Source organism: Rutilus rutilus (assembly GCF_951802725.1).
Source record: "Rutilus rutilus genome assembly, chromosome: 1".
NCBI lineage: Eukaryota > Metazoa > Chordata > Actinopteri > Cypriniformes > Leuciscidae > Rutilus > Rutilus rutilus.
Window position 1 is genome coordinate 57,865,397 of NC_140209.1, and position 18,507 is coordinate 57,883,903.

The window sequence follows — 18,507 nt, forward strand, 5'->3', positions numbered from 1 at the left end:
GTTTCTGTCGCATGAAGCGAAAACGAGCTCGTGGCGAGAGCACGGCGGGTTACGCAATACTCGTTCCCTCTCTAGAGAGAACCGAGGTTACGTTAGTAACCGAGTACGTTCTCTTACGAGAGGTTCTCTCGTATTGCGTAAGCTAGCTTACGCTGCGGGAACACCTTTGTCAACGCCGTGCGCGCGCCCAGCATCCTGAATGAGTCCCGTGGGGAGCCCAGGGAACGCGAAGCGGAGCTGGGCGGCCAAGATACCACAGTACACAAGCACGTAATATGGGGCAGGGAGCGGCACAGCCGGTCCAACTAACACTTCCATATAATGCAGCTCAACCAGTAGAGCTAAATCAGCAACGTAGCCCGCGCACAGATAGTGGGCTGGCTTACGCGAGACTTAGACTGATAGCACTTTGGCCTGCAAGGCGGGAACTTCCAGGTTGTAAAACCTAACAAATGTGGAGGGGGAGGCCCAGCCTGCCGCTGCACAAATGTCATGAATGGGAATCCCACTGGACCACGCCCACGATGAGGCCATGCCTCTGGTGGAGTGTGCCCGAATGCCCAAGGGGCACTGCAGGTTTTTAGATGCGTAAGCAGCTGCGATAGCATCGACTATCCATCTGGACAGAGTGTGTTTCGAGGCGGCGAGACCCTTGGTGCGCCCACCAAACGAAACAAAAAGCTGCTCTGAACGCCTGAAAGCGGCGGAGCGCGAAACATAGCTTCTCAGCGCCCTAACTGGGCAGAGGAGGTGACTATCTGCCTCGCAGCCAGTATTCGGCAGGGCTGAAAGGGAAATGACCTGCGCTCTGAAGGGAGTGCCCAAAATTTTTGGGACGTACCCATGCCTCGGTCTGAGAATAACTTTAGAGTCATTGGGTCCGAACTCGAGGCACGCAGCGTTAGTGGATAACGCGTGAAGGTCTCCCACACGTTTTACTGAAGACAGTGCTATCAGAAAAACGGTTTTGAGCGTGAGGTATTTCATATCCACAGTTTCTAAGGGTTCAAAGGGATGTGCTTTCAGTGCGTCCAAGACCAGTGAAAGATCCCACATAGGAACCGAAGGGGGTCGCGGGGGGTTCATCCTCCTCGCTCCTCTAAGGAAGCGGATGACAAACTCGTTCCTTCCTAATGCGCGGCCCGGCTCTGAAACAGAGAGCGCTGAAATGGCCGCGACATAGACTTTGAGCGTGGAGGGGGACCTGCCCGCGTCCAGTAGCTCTTGAAGGAAGCACAATACGTGCGAGACCCCACATGTCTGTGGATTGAGCCCTTTGGTAGTGCACCATTTGTTAAACACAGACCATTTAGACGTGTAGAGCCGCCTCGTGGAGGGGGCTCTAGATTGTATGATCGTGTTCATCACCCCTTCTGGTAGATCAGCATGTAATTGTTGAGGCTCCACGCATGCAGAGACCAGTGCTCTGGGTGGGGATGCCAAATCGAGCCGCGGGCTTGAGAGAGAAGGTCTCTCCGCACCGGAATCGGCCAAGGGGCTGAGTCTGCCAATTGTATGAGTTCCGGGAACCAAGCTTGGTTCTCCCAGAACGGGGCTATGAGGAGCACTGTGTGGCGCGCTTTCCTGACTCTCTCGATAACCTGAGGCAGCAGAGAGACTGGTGGAAAGGCATATAGCGGGCCGCTGGGCCAAGGCTGGGCCAGCGCGTCCTCGCTCTTTGAAAAGAACGCTGGGCAGTGCGCATTGTCTTTTGACGCAAAGAGGTCGACTTTCGCTCTGCCAAAGCGGCGCCACAGCGACTGGACTGTTTGGGGGTGTAGAGACCACTCCCCAGGGGGAACGTTGTCCCTGGACAGTCTGTCGGGGCCCTCGTTCAGATGGCCAGGCACATGCGATGCTCTCAGAGAGCGCAGAGAGTGCTGAGCCCATACGAGGAGGCGTTCCGTCAGGGCGCAGAGTTGCTTTGATCTGACACCGCCCTGGCGGTTCACATAGGCCACTACTGAAGTGTTGTCCGTGCGGACTAGAACATGGTGACCATGGAGGAAAGGGAGGAAGTGCATGAGCGCTTTCTCGACCGCGAGCATCTCTAGACAGTTTATGTGTAGGAGATTCTCCTGGTCTGACCAGTGGCCAAAGACCGGTCTGCCTTCGAAGAGCGCTCCCCAACCTAGGTTGGACGCGTCTGTCGAGACAACTTTCCGGTGTGAAACCACTCCCATATTCACTCCTGTGTGATACCATTCGGCTGCTAGCCAGGGCTGCAGGGCTGAGACACAGACCTGAGTCACTCTGATTAGCGAGCCGCCGGTCGCCCAGGCTCGATGGGATACGCGCGTTCTCAGCCAGCGTTGAAGCGGGCGCATGCGCAGTAAACCCAGCTGAAGAACCGCTGCAGCTGAGGCCATATGCCCCAGAATGCGCTGGAATGCCTTCAGGGGAACCCGGTTGCCTTCTTTGAAGGATGCAGCGAGGCGCTGAATGCGGCGCGCGCGCTGCTCCGACAATCTGGCCGTCATCGCCACCGAGTCCAGTTCTATTCCGAGAAAGGAAATCGACTGCCGGGGCGAGAGCGAGCTCTTGGTCCAGTTGACCGCTAGACCCAGACCCTCGAGGTGGTCGAGTAACGCTGTTCTGTGAGACACCAGTTCTGTCTCTGACTGCGCTAGAACGAGCCAATCGTCCAAGTAGTTCAGAATTCGCATTCCCTGACTCCTCAGGGGAGCGAGAGCCGTGTCCATGCATTTCGTAAATGTACGGGGTGCTAAAGACAGGCCGAACGGCAGGACTGTGTATTGATAAGCTCGACCGTCGAAGGCGAATCTCAAAAATGGCCTGTGACGGGGAGTTATCTGGATCTGGAAATAAGCGTCTTTCAGATCGAGAGAGATAAACCAGTCTCCTGGGCGAATTTGCGCGAGGATCTGTCTGGTTGTAATCATCCTGAACGGCCGTCTCATGAGAGCCTTGTTCAGATGTCTCAGATCTAAAATAGGTCTTAATGCTCCGTCCTTCTTGGGAACGAGGAAGTAACGGCTGTAAAAGCCTGACTCGCTCAGGGAAGGATGTACTTGTTCTATGGCCCCTTTTCGCAGCAGCTTTGTTATCTCTGCTTGAAGCAGATGTGCTGTGTCCAAACTTACTTTCGTTTCCGTCTGCGCTAGAAAGCGCGGAGGGCGACGAGCAAATTGGAGCGAATAACCGTGTCTTATGGTGTTGAGCACCCATTCTGACGCGCCCTGAATAGCCTCCCATGCTTTTGCATGCATGGCTAGGGGTCGAATGGTCTCTGGGTTCAGATCGCCGCGTTGCGCGGGATGGGGAACCTGTATCAGAGAAGGCGGGGCGGCGCGCGCGCCGCCGATGCTCGGACACGAGGGCAGAAGAACAGGGCTGGCCGACTGAGCAGAATTTAGTAGCTCGATCTCGGATGATGGAGCGTGAACTGCTGTCAAACATCCCAGGTGCGAGAGCGGCGTGGGGATTATGGTGTCTGAAAGTGGGCGCGCGTGCTCGTGAGCTGGCGCGGGATTTGCACTTATGACACGGCCAGTGTTTGGGGGTTTTATGAGGTTTGCAACCTGTCTGGCAGAGCGGGCAGTGGGCAGGTGTGAGCACAGGGCTGTGGGCACATTTCCTACACTTGATGCTCGAGCGGAAAGTCTCCGCTTTATGAGATAGCGCTCTGGACGCGTTGCCATGGGAACCTGGTCTGTGTGAGGCAGTGAACACGCGGGAGTGGGCACTTTTCCTATACTCAATACCCCTGCGGCTTGAGCCGTGGCGAATTGAGGTAACTGAGTGACAGAGCGAGCAGCGAGTAGTTGTGAGCACGGAAGTGTGGGCACTTTTACTACATTTAGAACTCGAGCGGTGTGTGGCCGCTTTATGAGAGAGCGCTCTGGGTGCGTTACCATGGGGATTGTACTTGTGTGAAGCAGTGAGCACATGGGTGTGGGCACATTTTCTACACTTAAAGCACTTATACTCTTTTTGAGATTTATCTGGGTCGCCGTGAAAACGGCGTTTGTGTGCAGGCGAGCGAGTGTTAATACTGGCTCGTTGGCTGCGGTGTGTGCTGCTGCAGTAGCCTGAACATAGGGGACTGACAGAGCTGTGCGTTTTGATGGCGGTCCGGCCGTAGCGGGACTCAACCATCTTTTCCTCCTTGCGGATGCTAGGAGGACTTCGCGGGCTCGGGCTTCAACGCGATCTTGGACCGCGGGCCCCGTGGGGGCGGCGGTCTGTGACGGCTGGTCGAGCGCGACCTGGGGCGATTGCCCTGGCGTCGCTGCGAAGCGCTGGGAGGCTTGGAAGAGCGCTGGTTAGAGCCGCGCACAGGAGGCTGAGTTTGTGAGCGGCCTGTGGCTGAGCTCGAACGGCGGGGCAGGAAGAGGTCCATCGCCTGCGAAGCCTTTTGTACTTCCGAGAACCGATCCACAATTCCGCTGACCGCAGGGCCAAAAAGGCCGGTGGGCGAGAGTGGTGCGTTGAGAAACACAGCGCGCTCTGACTCACTCATGTCCGCGAGCGTCAACCAGAGATGTCTGTCGATGACGGTGAGCGCGGCCATGGATCTGCCGATGGCTTGAGCAGCAGTCTTGGTAGCGCGCAGCGCGAGATCCGTAGCGCTGCGCAGATCGGTAAAGGCAGACTGATCCGAGCCCTTCTCGTCCAGTTCACGGAGGAGGTCGGCTTGAAGGATCTGGAGAATAGCCATTGAGTGCAGGGCGGAAGCAGCCTGGCCGGAGGCGGCGAAAGCACGGCCGGCGAGAGCTGAGGTGGTCCTGCAGGCTTTAGACGGCAGGGCAGACTTTGAGCGCCATCTAGCAGACGGCGGGCAAAGGTGCGTTGCCACAGCATCCTCAACGGCGGGGATGCCGTTATAGCCGTTCTCGGCGGCTCCGTCCACCTGGGAGAGAGCCGAAGAGACAGGCGAGCGGAGTCTGGTGGAGAACGGAGCGTTCCAGGACTTAGAGAGCTCAGCGTGGAGCTCAGGCAGGAAGGGTGCTGACCTAGAGGCAGGCGCAGGGCGGCGGCTAGGCAGAAAAAACCCGTCGAGGCGATTGGGCTCCGGCTCCTTAGGTGGGGACCAATCCAGTCCCATTCTCTCGACCGCTAAAGTGAGGAGGCGGAGAAGCTCTGCGTCAACACTAGCGCGGGTTCGAGAGGACTCCAGAGTCGAGGGGGCGGAGCGGTGAGAGCCCGACCACTCCTCGCTGTCAGACGCGAGCAGAGAGCAGCTGTCAGCGGCATCATCTGCATCGTCCCCCAGGGCGACGGCAGTGCGGGCAGTGGCCGGCCGCTGCGCGTCGGAGAAGGGTGGGGGGGAAGGAGAGAGCGAGGCTCGCGGGAGAGGTTCCGGCGAGCGCTCAGCTGAAGCGTCCAGTTCCGGCGGCCTTTGAGAGCGACGTTTCTTCTTACGTGGCCCGGAAGAAGCGGCCGGAGAAGATGGAGTTTCTTCCAGTTTAGCGAGTCGAGCCCGTAGGGTCGACATCGGTAACTCTTCACACTGTTCGCAGCCGCCCTCGGAGAGAGCGCGAACAGCGTGGTCAAAACCCAGGCAGAGAGCGCACAGCACGTGGCGGTCTCCGTCGCTGAGCGAGGCTCTGCACGAGCCACAGGATGTGCGAGGCATTTGCAACAACGCCTCGCGCTCTTTTAGATGCAAGTGTGTCGCGGCGGACACACACACACACAACACAGAGCAGAAAAGGATATAAGTGCCGGATGGCGCAGCAGGCAGGGAAGGCTGAAGGCGGCGAGCGGCCGGCGTCCTCAGGCTGATATCCTCGGCGTGCTGGTCGCTGGATTCAACGGCGGCTTCCTCGGAGATCAGCGATGCGAAGAGCTTCGCTGAAGAGACAGAAATCAGCGAAGCAGCCTCTGATCCTTGCTTATATACGCTAAGCCACACCCCTATGACGGGCTGTGACGCACTAAGCGCGCCAAGCGCGCTCATTGGACGTGACGTCACGCGCAAGGCTCAGCCATAGGCTGCTGCAGTTGCCGCAGAGCAGCCAATGGGCACGCGACTCGCTTGCCCTAGGTCTGCAGGCTGCCGCACTGCGTTGACAAGTTTTATAAAAATTAGGATAATTTTTGGCTTCAGTATCTCGTGAAAGGAGACTTTCCCGCAGCGTAAGCTAGCTTACGCAATACGAGAGAACCTCTCGTAAGAGAACGGTGTGCACCGGTGTGCAACGGTTTGAGATACGTTTTCTCTTGTTTGGTGGGTGTGTCAGAACTGCAGTCCAATCAGCAGCAACATGTATATAAAGAACGCGGTATTAAAGTGAACTCGCACAATGGGTTCAAGGAAAGTAATTTACAAATGTGTTCGATGCAGCTCGGTATACGCAAAAACTGAGGATATTAGAAGACATGTTTGTCAAAAGTTTTATTGTAAAAAATATAGGATATCAACATAATGATGTAGTTGTTTATATTTTTAGTGTATTGGTATAGAAATAAACAATGGTAATTAAGTGCTTTTACTAAAAATGAGAAAGAAAATACAGGGTATTAAAACAGTATGAACTACAAATAAAGTCAGTATGTGAGGCTAAATAGATGTGTTTTAGTCTGAATTAGGTAAGATGTGTGCTTCCATTTCAGTTTCAGCAATCCCTTCACTCGTTTGGGATGTTCTCTTTTGTTCTGGGCGGCAAGTGCAGTAACTGTAACATCGGGCATATTTTGTAGTATTAAACACATATTTATACCGACTTCATCAGGCTCCGAAAATTCTTCACAAAGAACACAAAGAACACAAAGAACTTCTCAGCTGCCATAGTTGCAACTCTTGCGTCATCAGAACAGTGTGATCAACGCATCACCGTTTCTGTTTAAAAAACGTTGTGCAACGTTTTGTCGGGGCTGAACCTATTTTTTACAGTCTATGGGCTGAACGCAGCCCAGTTCTTCCTCAGTTCTGCACTGCAGAATAAGAGTCCTCCGTTGTGTGGATTCTTAAAGCGTTTATTGCAACTACATGTCATCTTTTTTTCATCAAACAACCAGATAACGAATGGTTCGCCCAGTAATTTAAAAATAATAATAAATGAAGATATAAATCAATATAATTAGTTGTAAATCAAATATTTTTAACACTAATACAAAAAGAAAAGAATAATGCATTGACTAGGGTAAACTGTGTACAGTTGAGACATAGGTACAGTTGAGACACCTTAAATAACTTGCGTTCGCAGCAAACACAAGTTGTGATTTTTGCTGTGCACATGCGTATTAGTGTCCTCTTTGATCGTGGGAAATTTGAACAGTGGACGCATCTCCGATCCGAAAATATCGGGAAAAGTTTTTTTTTTTTCTAAAGTAGGACGTTCACTTCATGCACTCTCCACAATGAATAGCTTATTATCCCTATATGACTGTTAAACGTAACTGGTATCACCACAAACGTTATTCTATGCCCTAAAAACTGGCATATTTCATGGTATTGTGTCACGCAAGGTAATTGCAAAATCTAGAGAAATATGCGAGGTGGCCAGCGGGGGATAGTTGAGACACACGTGTATCAACTGTAGCCTACCCCCGATAGAGTTCTAGGAAACACACTGTGTAGTTGTTCAGTGTTATGATAACAGGTTAAACGTCATAATTATCCAGCATAGGACGCAAATGAAAATAAAATGTGATATTTGTGATATTTAAACTGTGTATTATTAATAAATATTGTTTCATATCTTGTTCCTGCGTTATAAATTTTAACCAGTGCTAATTTAAATATAAAAATATAAATGGTTGAATAAACAAAAATGTTGCCCAATTGTTATTTTCTTTATTTGTCTTTATTTTTTATATTTACAATGAATGGTTAGTTACCTTTACATCATTAGAAATGGGTGTATCAACTGTACTGTCTCAACTGTACCACATATGGGTACAGTTGAGACATGGTTGAGACAAAAAGCACCTTATTTTTATGAGCTAATTGTGGAAAATATAAACTACTGGTGGGTATTATTGATTGATAATATCTTAGTCCCACAATGTTCCGACAGGCGAGTGGCCTCTACACCCACAGACAGTCCAGCTGCTGTGGAAGAAATTCGGCAGAGCGGAAGTAGACCTGTTCGCGTCTCAAGAAAACGCTCACTGTCTGGAATTTTTCTCCAAGAGCAGGGACGCGCTGGCTCATGTATGGCCCCGCCGCCCGCTCTATGCCTTTCCTCCCGTCTCTCTCCTGCCTCAGGTGATAGAACGGATCAGAGAAGGATGCTCAGTGCTACTCGTAGCGCCGTTCTGGAAAAATCAACCCTGGTTCCCAGTTCTGATGCAGCTAGCAAGCACTGCCCCATGGCCAGTGCCAGTGAGGAGGGACCTCCTCTCTCAGGCCAAGGGCTCGTTTTGGCATCCGCGCCCAGAGCTGTGGTCCCTTCATGTTTGGGCCATCAATGGGTACCCGCTGACCTCCCAAGCGGAGTGTTAAACACGATCACGCAGGCTAGAGCTCCGTCTACGCGACGTCTCTATTCCTCGAAATGGTCAGTGTTCTCCAGCTGGTGCACAGCTCGTGGTGTGTCGCCCCTAGACTGTGGGGTGACGGAGGTTCTCTCCTTCCTACAAGAGCTGTTGGACAAGGGCAGGACCCCTTCCACGCTCAAAGTGTATGTGGCAGCCATAGCAGCGTTCTCAAAAACAACGCTGGGTCAGTCAGTAGGAAGGTCGATTTAGTCATCCGCTTCCTTAGAGGAGCTAAGAGACTGAATCCTCCCAGACCTCCCTCAGTCCCTGTATGGGACCTTTCTACAGTGCTGGAAGCCATGAAAGGTGACCCATTCGAGCCTTTACAGACGATTGATCTTAAACACCTGTCTTTCAAGACCGTGTTTCTTCTGGCTCTCGCTTCAGTGAAGCGCATAGGGGACTTACACGCGCTCTCAGTAAGCGCGACGTGCATGGAGTTTGGGCCCAATGACTCAAGAGTTATACTCAAACCTAAGCATGGTTATGTTCCAAAAACCCTCAACACACCGTTTAGGGCGCAGGTCATTTCCCTGTCAGCCCTACCGGTCTCTGACGAGGAAGGAGACGCAAGCTTCCTTTGCCCAGTCAGGGCATTAAGAGCTTATGTGTCTCGCACGTCTGTTTTCAGACAGACAGAGCAGCTCTTTGTTTCACTCTACGGACGTTCTAAGGGACTTGCCGTGTCGAAACAGAGCCTATCCAGTTGGATAGTTGATGCTATAGCGCTGGCTTATACCTCTAAGGGCTTACAATGCCCATTAGGCGTCAGAGCACACTCCACGAGAGGCGTGGCCTCGTCGTGGGCTTGGTCTAGTGGGATTGCCTTGCAAGATATCTGAATGGCGGCAGGCTGGGCCTCCCTGTCTACATTTATAAGGTTTTATAACCTAGAGGTTCCCGCCTTGCAGGCTAAGATGCTTTCGGTCTAAATTCGGTCTGCCCTGATGTGTTCGGGCCAGAATACTGAAACTGCTTGAGCAAACGCTCGCTGTTTGATCACGCAGCTCTATGGGCAGTGTGTAAGACCCACTATATTCGTCAGTCCAGGCCGGGGGTCGCCCTGACTGTACGACACATCATCAGTATAACTGCTCCTTATAGGATGTTATATTATTACAGGAATGATGCTATTTTAGCCACTCTTTCCTGGGCTCTCTGTGAGTCCCTTATGATCATGTACTATATGAGCCCGGGCACTTGCCCTTGGGACTTTGGTGCTGGATCTTAGCATGCACAGCGTTTTACACTGTGTTCCCCTAGCGTAAGACTTACGCAGTACGAGAGAACCTCTCGTAAGAGAACGTACTCGGTTACTAACGTAACCTCGGTTCTCTCTAGAGAGGGAACGAGTACTGCGTATCTTGCCGTGCCTGCACACGCTCTGGTTCGCTTCGGCGATGAAAAACCAGTGAGCTAGCCTCTCGAAGCTATATTTATAGCCCTAGGCCACGCTCATTCTGGCGGGACGTGACGTATTGGGTGCGAAGTGCCCCCATTGGAGCTGACGTCACGAAAGGGCCTTATCGATAGGCTGCTGCAGTTGCCGCAGGGCAGCTAATAGGCGCGTGAGCCGTCTCGCCTGTGTCTGCATGCTGCCGCAACGCGTTTTACATTATTTCAAAATTAAGGATAATTTTTGGCTTCAGTATCTCGCGGAAAAGAGATTTTCCCTTAGCGTAAGACTTACGCAGTACTCGTTCCCTCTCTAGAGAGAACCGAGGTTACGTTAGTTACCGAGTACGTTTTCTCATTTTTCTACTTTCAATATTAAATAAAAAAAACGACTGAACGAATGATACACGGATTATCCAGAGATCCCCTTACCGTTTCATGACCCTTTAAGTGCACTTAAATGGCCTTTCATTTCAGTAATATTATATTATCTGCAAGTACAGTTTTATCTTTTAAATATACTTTTACTACAAGTGCACGTCAATACAATTAATCACACTTTGTTTTTAAACCACTAGTGGTTAAGATTACTTCTATGTTTTTTATCCTTTTTGGAGCTTGAAACTTTTGAACCTCTTTGACTTTCAATGTATAGAGTAAAATAGACGAGACATTCTTCAAAATATCATCTTTACAATCTACAGAAGAAAGTGAGTCAAACCGGTTTGGAACAACATGAGTAAATGAGTGAGTAAATGAAGACACTTTCATTTCTGCGTGATCAATCCCTCTCAGTTCATACCTGTTTCTCTGTCCTCTGTTCTGCAGTTGATACAGTGTTGTGGTTTTTATGTTCACTCTCCTTACACCACACACAGATGCACTGTTGATCAGTGATACAGAACATTTCTAGCTCTTTATCATGTTTACGGCAGATCATGTCCTGCAGTCGTCCAGTGGCATCAATCACTTTGTGTGGTTTACGAGAGTGAAATTCCTCATGACGGTCTAAATGAGTTTGACAGTAAGATTCCTGACACACCAGACAGGACTTGACGGCTTTGTATTTTCTTTCAGTACAGACGTCACACTCCACGTCTCCAGATCCAGCGTAACAGTCAGCAGGAAGTTTAGTCTTCTTTAGTTTCTCCGCCAGTTCAGCCAGAATGGTGTTTTTAGCTAAAGCAGGTCTTGGACTGAAGGTCTGTCTGCACTGAGGGCAGCTGTAGACTCTCTTCTCATCCTCCTGATCCCAGCAGTCTGTAATACAGATCTTACAGTAACTGTGTCCACAGTGGATAGTCACTGGATCCTTCAGGAGATCCAGACACACTGGACACGTGAACTCATCCTGAGAAAATCTGGCTTCTGCCATTTTACTGCATGAATACAGAGACACACAAACACATAACAGTTCAACAACACTTAAGTTTCTGTTTCTCTGAACTGAGGAGCTGAAATAGTTTCCTGGTTCTGTGTTTGAGTGACGTGTGTAAAATAGGAGTGTCTGTAAAGCAGCTTCCTCATTCACACACACACTTTACTGCTGTGTTTACTGTATGTGTCCTTCAAGTGAAGTGATGTTATGCAACAGAAATGGCAGCTTCTTTCAGTCGGGCAACGTGGTGGCACGGACATGGAGAAAGTTTACAGGTTCAACAGCATTAAGTTAAAGAGCGCAAACTTTATCATTCAACTGAACTGCACATTCATTTTAGACCCTTACGTTAAATGCTCTTGTGCCGTCTGTGCAATAAATGCACGTCCTTGAATGAGCGCTGTTTACGCGGGTTGAATTGACGTAGATCAGCGATCATGAGTGACAGGGCAGGGGCACTTCAGGGGCCAATCAGGTTTCAGTTGGGCCCAGTGTCCCTCTGGCCCCAACCCTTGGACCGGACAATGTTTTTAAATCATGCTGAGTGTTTGTTGCCGCTGTTGTCAGTGGCGAAGGGCAACAGTGTTTTCTTGGCGCTCGTGCACTTCACACAGACTTCACTTCGATCTGTCGCTCAACACCGTGGCGGAGACTCTCTATTCGTTCCGGTGAAATCTCAAAACAAATTACGTGTCCATGCTTTTGACAAACAATCACTGATGAACATCTTTGGTTTTAATGGAAAAAAAAACAACTGCCGTATTTTCCGGACTATAAGTCGCTCCGGAGTATAAGTCGCATCAGTCAAAAAATGCGTCATGAAGAGGAAAAAAACATATATAAGTCGCACTGGACTATAAGTCGCATTTATTTAGAAATTTATTTCACAAAATCCAAGACCAAGAACAGACATTTAATATGGAAAGGCAAGTTATTCAACTACACAGTAGCACACAGAACAACAGGCTGAGTAGGTGTCCGGTATGTTAACGCAACACATTAACAGTTATTCAGCTACACAATAGCATAAAGAACATATACCTGGGAGGCTGAATAGGCTAAATTAACATAAGCCAGCGAGTCCAACAAGCAATCTCATTCCACATCACTGAATCCATTGAATTTTCTCAAGCGGGAAGGAAGTCGACCGGAAGTTGAAGCCGGCCGCGTGCCACCATCTTGTAGCAGAACTTCACTTGCGTTAGCATTCCATTGACTCCCATTCATTTTGGCGTCACTTTGACAGCGAATAACTTTACATCTGAGGCGTTTGAAGACTCCATTTGTCCATTATTTATTTCTAAAGAAACACGACAATGTATAAAAGGCTCCATTACCTTGTAGCTTATGTTATGGCCCCGTAGAAGCAGTTTTTGTAAAAGTAGGCTAACGATTGCGTCATAACCACGCGACTCTCTGTCGCACAGTAGAGAGATTACCGTATGGACGGGAGGAGAAGCTCGCGGGCAATCGGGGAGACGTAGAGGCAAAATGACAAAATAATTAATCAGAATACCTAGCAAAAGTTTCTCCTGCTCCTAGCTCATGGACAGCTCCTACTCACACTCTCCGTCTCTGCAAGTTTCGGAAGGGAATGATTCAGATTTCTCTTGGCACAGCTACTAAAAGACAGACGGGTTGCTCACGTCACATCTACGTCGTCAAGCTCTGTTTGAGTCGGTTTGAGTCTGCGTCAGGAACGGAAGTCCTAAAAAAATCGCTAAAAATGGGCTTCACTTGTCTCAATTGAGTTCTAATGAGATGGCTCTGTCCACTTCTTATACTGTCTATGAATTTTCTTCATCCTTGGTGTCGCTTCTGAACAACTCCGCCATAGAGCCCCCTCTCGCGGCTGTAGACGGTAATGTTTTCATCTCAGTCTGAATTAATTTTGATATATAAGTCGCACCTGACTATAAGTCGCAGGACCAGCCAAACTATGAAAAAAAGTGTGACTTATAGTCCGAAAAATACAGTATATGATCTGACACCCTAGTCAACAAAAGTTCTTCCACCAGACCATTAAAGGTAGTGAAGGCAATTATCAGAGAGCTAGCAATAGCAAGTATAGCTTTGAAAGCATAAGATCCCATCCTCCCTTCAGAGCGTCTCCAAAGCCTCGTCTCCTTCAAAACACACGAACTCACAAAGCAGAGTCTGCAAAGCGTCAGGAGATGAGAGACGGTGTTAAACTACCTGATGTCTCAAAGTACATAACATCACATTAATAATGAACATAAACAACTTAAAGAGCTCTGACCTGTACCACTTGACTGCTGCAGATTTATTTCGCCGTTGATAGTCTTGCCATTGAAACGAACCACTCTGAGTATAACGTCACAGGTTTCCATCTCTTCAAAATTACAGTAGTTATGGCGTGAGCGCAGAATAATCTCGCTGTTTTGGTTCAGGAGGAACTGTAAAAGGTGGCTGATGTCTGCGCGAGCAGGTGCGCGGAGGTATGAAAATACACATGTTGACAGGCAGGTAGGACATTGTACAATTGTATGAAGAGCAACAAAATCTTGTCAATTTGTTAACATTAGAAAGAAATAGCCTACCAAAATATCAAAGCACTGAGTACTGGATCAGTTTTGCAAATGATGTTTGAGTTTCTGTTATTAACAGAAGTGGAAATGCCTGTATGAATGTTATGGAAGGTCAGCCAGAACACCCTAGCAACCATATACTGTAGCAACACCCCGGCAACTGCTTAACAAGAGCCTAGCAACCACCCAGCATATCCTAGCAACCATCTTGCAACACTTTAGCAAACACCCAGAACATCCATCTATTCTGAACTAACTTCAAACTATTTTCCCTCATCCATCCATCCATCCATCCATCCATCCACATTTCAAAAGTTCACACTTACAGATAATCAGATATAGTATATATTATAATGTGTCCTAAAGAATAGTCTGTCAGTGTAAGGAAGATGTAGGCTGAGTGGAATCCATAAGCGGATCTTTATTAAAGGATCTGAGCGTAAAATCCAAACAATAGTCACAACTCGTAGTCAGGTCACAGGCCTTGGTCGAAGCACAGGTAAAACAATCCAATGGCAGACAAATCCAAAAAACAGCAATCCAAAAGCATGAGTCAAAAGGCAAACCAATGGTCATAACTGTAGTCATCAATAGAGAATGGTAGAACGCTTAGTAAGGCAGAGAACTGCCAATACTTCTCAATAAGGCAGTGATAGCACATGGCTTAAATACAGGGTGACAGGAAATGATGTGGCAGGAACAGGAAGTAACAGAGTTCAATATTCAGGTGATGGCTCCCTCTGATGGACTGGTGCCTGATCAAACGTTACAGTCAGCAAGTGTGTGAGAGATGTGCCGTGTGTGTGTTTCAGTCATCATCTCATCACGTTTGTCTACGGTCTCGTAATTCAAGTGTGCAAAACTAATTTATTCAATCAAATCATTTATTTCTTCTAGAGTTCATGTTTTTCATCCCTTGTGACCCAATATCTTAAACCTCAGGAAGTTCATCTTCATCCCTCATCTTCTGCATCACAATTTTCCTTACATTTTAAACACTATTTTCTCCACTACTAATGTAATTTTCTACATTTTCACTCCTTACATTGTTCACAACTGTTTTATTTCATTATTCAAAACCACACTATCCTCGATCTGCTCATTTTGTAATGAACCCTGTGTTTGAACATTTCATCTGAAAGGTACTTTTGATGGTATAAAAACGGTAACACTTTAGAATACTGTTCCTTCATTAATGAATAACTACACAGGAACAAATGAGTAATGCACTATTAACATTCTAGTAACTACTATTAACTAACAAGAAACTCTGATTAATGAATTATTAAGTCACTGATTCTTGAGATAAGGGACAAAAGTACTTTTGAAAAGTGACAAACAAAAAATCGATACTACATTAATTTGAATTGGATATCTTCATAAACACGGGTCTCATCTTTCATACCATGAAAAGGAACAGGTTTTTTATTGAACCACTTTTTATAAAAATGTAGGCTACATTTACTCATTTAGTAACTTGACATTTGTCAACTCTCTGACACATGAAAATATGTTTTTTGTGTGTGTGTGTGTGTGTGTGTGTGTGTGTGTGTGTGTGTGTGTTTGATCCATTCAACAACACTGCAGAATCTTTAAGTGTGTAGAAATGGTGTGCCTTAGCAAGGTTAACTGATAAATTGCATTGTATACACTTTTAATATTGTTTTAGAAATTAGCCATTTTAAATTACCTTCATTTAGTTTACTAATGTTTTCATTTTTAATATATACAATCAGTGGTTTTGTGAACACAAGACACTGATGCATGTAGATAAGTTGGTGTTTTAATGTATGAACACACTCAATTGAACAAAAGAAACATAAATTTTTTTATAAAAATGAAAAACCTCCATCTTACGGTATTGACACACAACTAACGGTGTTGACACACAATTGACAAACTAATCGAGAATCAAACTGATTAAAGATATTTACCTAGTTTTGACATGGCAAAGGGAGAGAGTATCAAACTTCAAACAAAGAGTACCTGGTGACAGGATCTTTAAGGCACACATGAAAATGTCAAAATGTTCCTGGTATCAAAAGAAAAAAGCAAATGTATCTCTGGAGGTCCTCTATTGGTCATCTATATTTGAACTAAACTGTAAATCTAACAACTGATTTGCAAGAGGACACATTAGGCTGAGAACTAACTAAGAAAGTTATGTAATAGTGTTAATAGTGTACAGATGTTGAAGTGTAACAGGATCCAGAATTCTCCTCATGTATTTCCTGACTCCTTCCAAAGGCTCACTATAAAAATGAAAAGTGAACAATCAGACTCATAATGTCAGTGTTTCTGTAAATCTAAATTGGTTGAAATGTCTGTTGTAATTCCAGCTCTACTTTAACACAGGGGTTCAGACAGGTAATTCCTCTTTTGTTCTACAGGGCCTCAGGCAGGTCATTTCTATGATTTGCTTCAATTTCTCTCAACAAGTAAGTAAATATATAGAGAGAGTTTTATCTGTCATTACTGGCTTCAGTGTAGAGCCAAGCATTAGATATTTATATAATAGTTTGTCTAACCTGCGGGACTTGGGCATTGGACAAGAGGTGTTGAACATGCCTACGCTCTATGAAGTCCATAACATCAGGGGCTATGGCATAGAGCTCTCTGGTCCGGCTTGCTTGGAGGGGAAGAGCTGTCCCCGTCAGTATCAAAAGGACATCTTCCACTCCGTCAGCTTACATGTCAACACCGTCACACAAAATATCTGAGAGAGTTGACAACATGTTTTCTCAACTTAATCATGTCTAGTAAATGGTAGCCATTTGGAGTTTCCTCAGTTGCCAGCTGCCACTAAACTAAAATATCAACTTTTATTTCAAAATTCTTGATTTAAATCATCCCTACTTTGAAGATAGTGTTGACACATAAAAGCTGTGACCACAGGGATTTCAACTTGTTTGCTGATTTTTTTTTAAAAAAAAAAGTAAAACTTACGGGACCATGTGTTGGACTGCTGCATCCATCAACAGAGAGAAGTCAAAGGGGGTCCTCAGGGTTAAAGCTGACCAAAATATGCCTGATTTATTTCGAATTTGAAAAATATCTGACGGAGTTGATGTGAATTGATGACACATTTTGAAAGGCTGTTGTTAATGTATAAAATAATGCAATGTTCACTTTAAGTATTTTGTGATATTTTAATAAGCCATCGAATTAACTTCATATTCATATTTGTGCATTCTGGGCTTTTTAAAACACTTTTTTTCTTCTTCTTTTTTCAGTTTGATACTGTGACCTCTACGGAGGACGAGTTCATTTGCATGGGCTTTCATAGTACAGTGCCGTTTTTTTATTAAAGGAACACTAGACTTTTTGGGACTTTAGCTTATTCACCGTATCCCCCAGAGTTAGATAAGTCCATACATACCCTTTTCATCTCCGTGCGTGCCGTAACTCTGTCTGACACACCCACCGATAGCCTAGCTTAGCACAAAGACTGGAGGTAAACGGCTACAGCTAGCATACTGCTCCCAATAAGTGACAAAATAACGGCAACATTTTCCAGTCGGGTCTTTTTTTTTTTTTACAGATCGGGCTTTTGGTCGGACTCGGGCTCATTTAGCTTTTCTCCTTTCATCATGCCCATAATTTACGTGCAGAGCGCAGGCTACTGTATGAAATATTGTTATATTGATAATATTATAAATCGTTAGCCTCATAGCATAATTGCCTAAGTCATTTTTTGTTTTATCTTGTTTTCCAAAGAAATTGAAATATGACTTAGGCAATTATGCTATGTGGCTAACGAAATAGGCAACGCAATATGCGATTACGCGAGTGCAATGCTTTATAGGTGACAGTTGACCATGCAGAGCATCAGGGAGAAGTTGGAGCGGGGAGTTACTAAAAGTTCCCAATTCATAGATGCCACCTACGTCACTACAAATAGAACGGCGCCATATTTACGACCGACTCGCCCGGTATGGCCGCCCAAACTGCCCATTTGAATGAGAGAGAGAGACAGAGATACCTGGAGAAAATTTCAATTTTAGCCTCCGATCCTTATTTGTTACCCCCAGTTTTCTTTAGTTCATTATTATCTGCCCCAGGCTTGCCCCAATTGGCCTTTCATGATATAGAAATACTTAAGTGATAGAGCTTCATGGCGCACGTTCATGAGAGTCGAGGCGATGTCATGAATGAATGTATGAATCTGCAGCTGTTCGGCTGGCATGAATGAATCTATCTAATCCGAACAGCAGCACTGGCAGAGTCCAGCTGAGACACCAGCATCAGCACAACCAGAGACATCAGCCGAATCATAAAAGACTGCCATATCTGTCCGAAAGAACAGATGTTCAATTATAGAGAAGGTTTAATACACACAAATATCGAAATGAAAGAATCTTTCGAGTCGAATCTTTTTGAATGATTCACTCACGATTCGGCTACAATTAAAAGCTATCAAGAGGTAAAGCTCATCAGTGATTATAATATAACGACTTAAATTGCAGTTTGTTCGTCACATAAAGCTATCATATGAATAAATAACGATATTAATATAACGGACGAGTCGTATTAGATCACTTTTTATGATAATTTTGTGATGTTTTTTTGTCTTTATTATTATTATCTTTTGCGTGACAGCCCCCAGTAGGCTAACGTTACTCATTCTCTTTCATTACATCGACAAGAAGAGTCTCCATTAGGCTACATATTCAAAAATGTCCCTTTGTCTTCCACGGAAAGTAAACTTAAGGATTTGCACATGAAGGTGAGTAAATG

General features: G+C 46.6%; 1 protein-coding gene across 1 annotated transcript in view; it reads right to left on the reverse strand.

Annotated features, from left to right (window-relative positions):
- LOC311286697 (tripartite motif-containing protein 16-like) overlaps nucleotides 1-11,280 on the reverse strand; it is a 32,690-nt gene extending 21,410 nt beyond the window's left edge. The window contains exon 1 of the mRNA XM_084402952.1: nucleotides 10,646-11,280. Coding sequence (XP_084259078.1) covers nucleotides 10,646-11,218 — 573 coding nt within the window. The 5' untranslated portion in view covers nucleotides 11,219-11,280. The remainder of the gene's footprint in view (nucleotides 1-10,645) is intronic.
- Nucleotides 11,281-18,507: the final 7,227 nt, after the last annotated feature.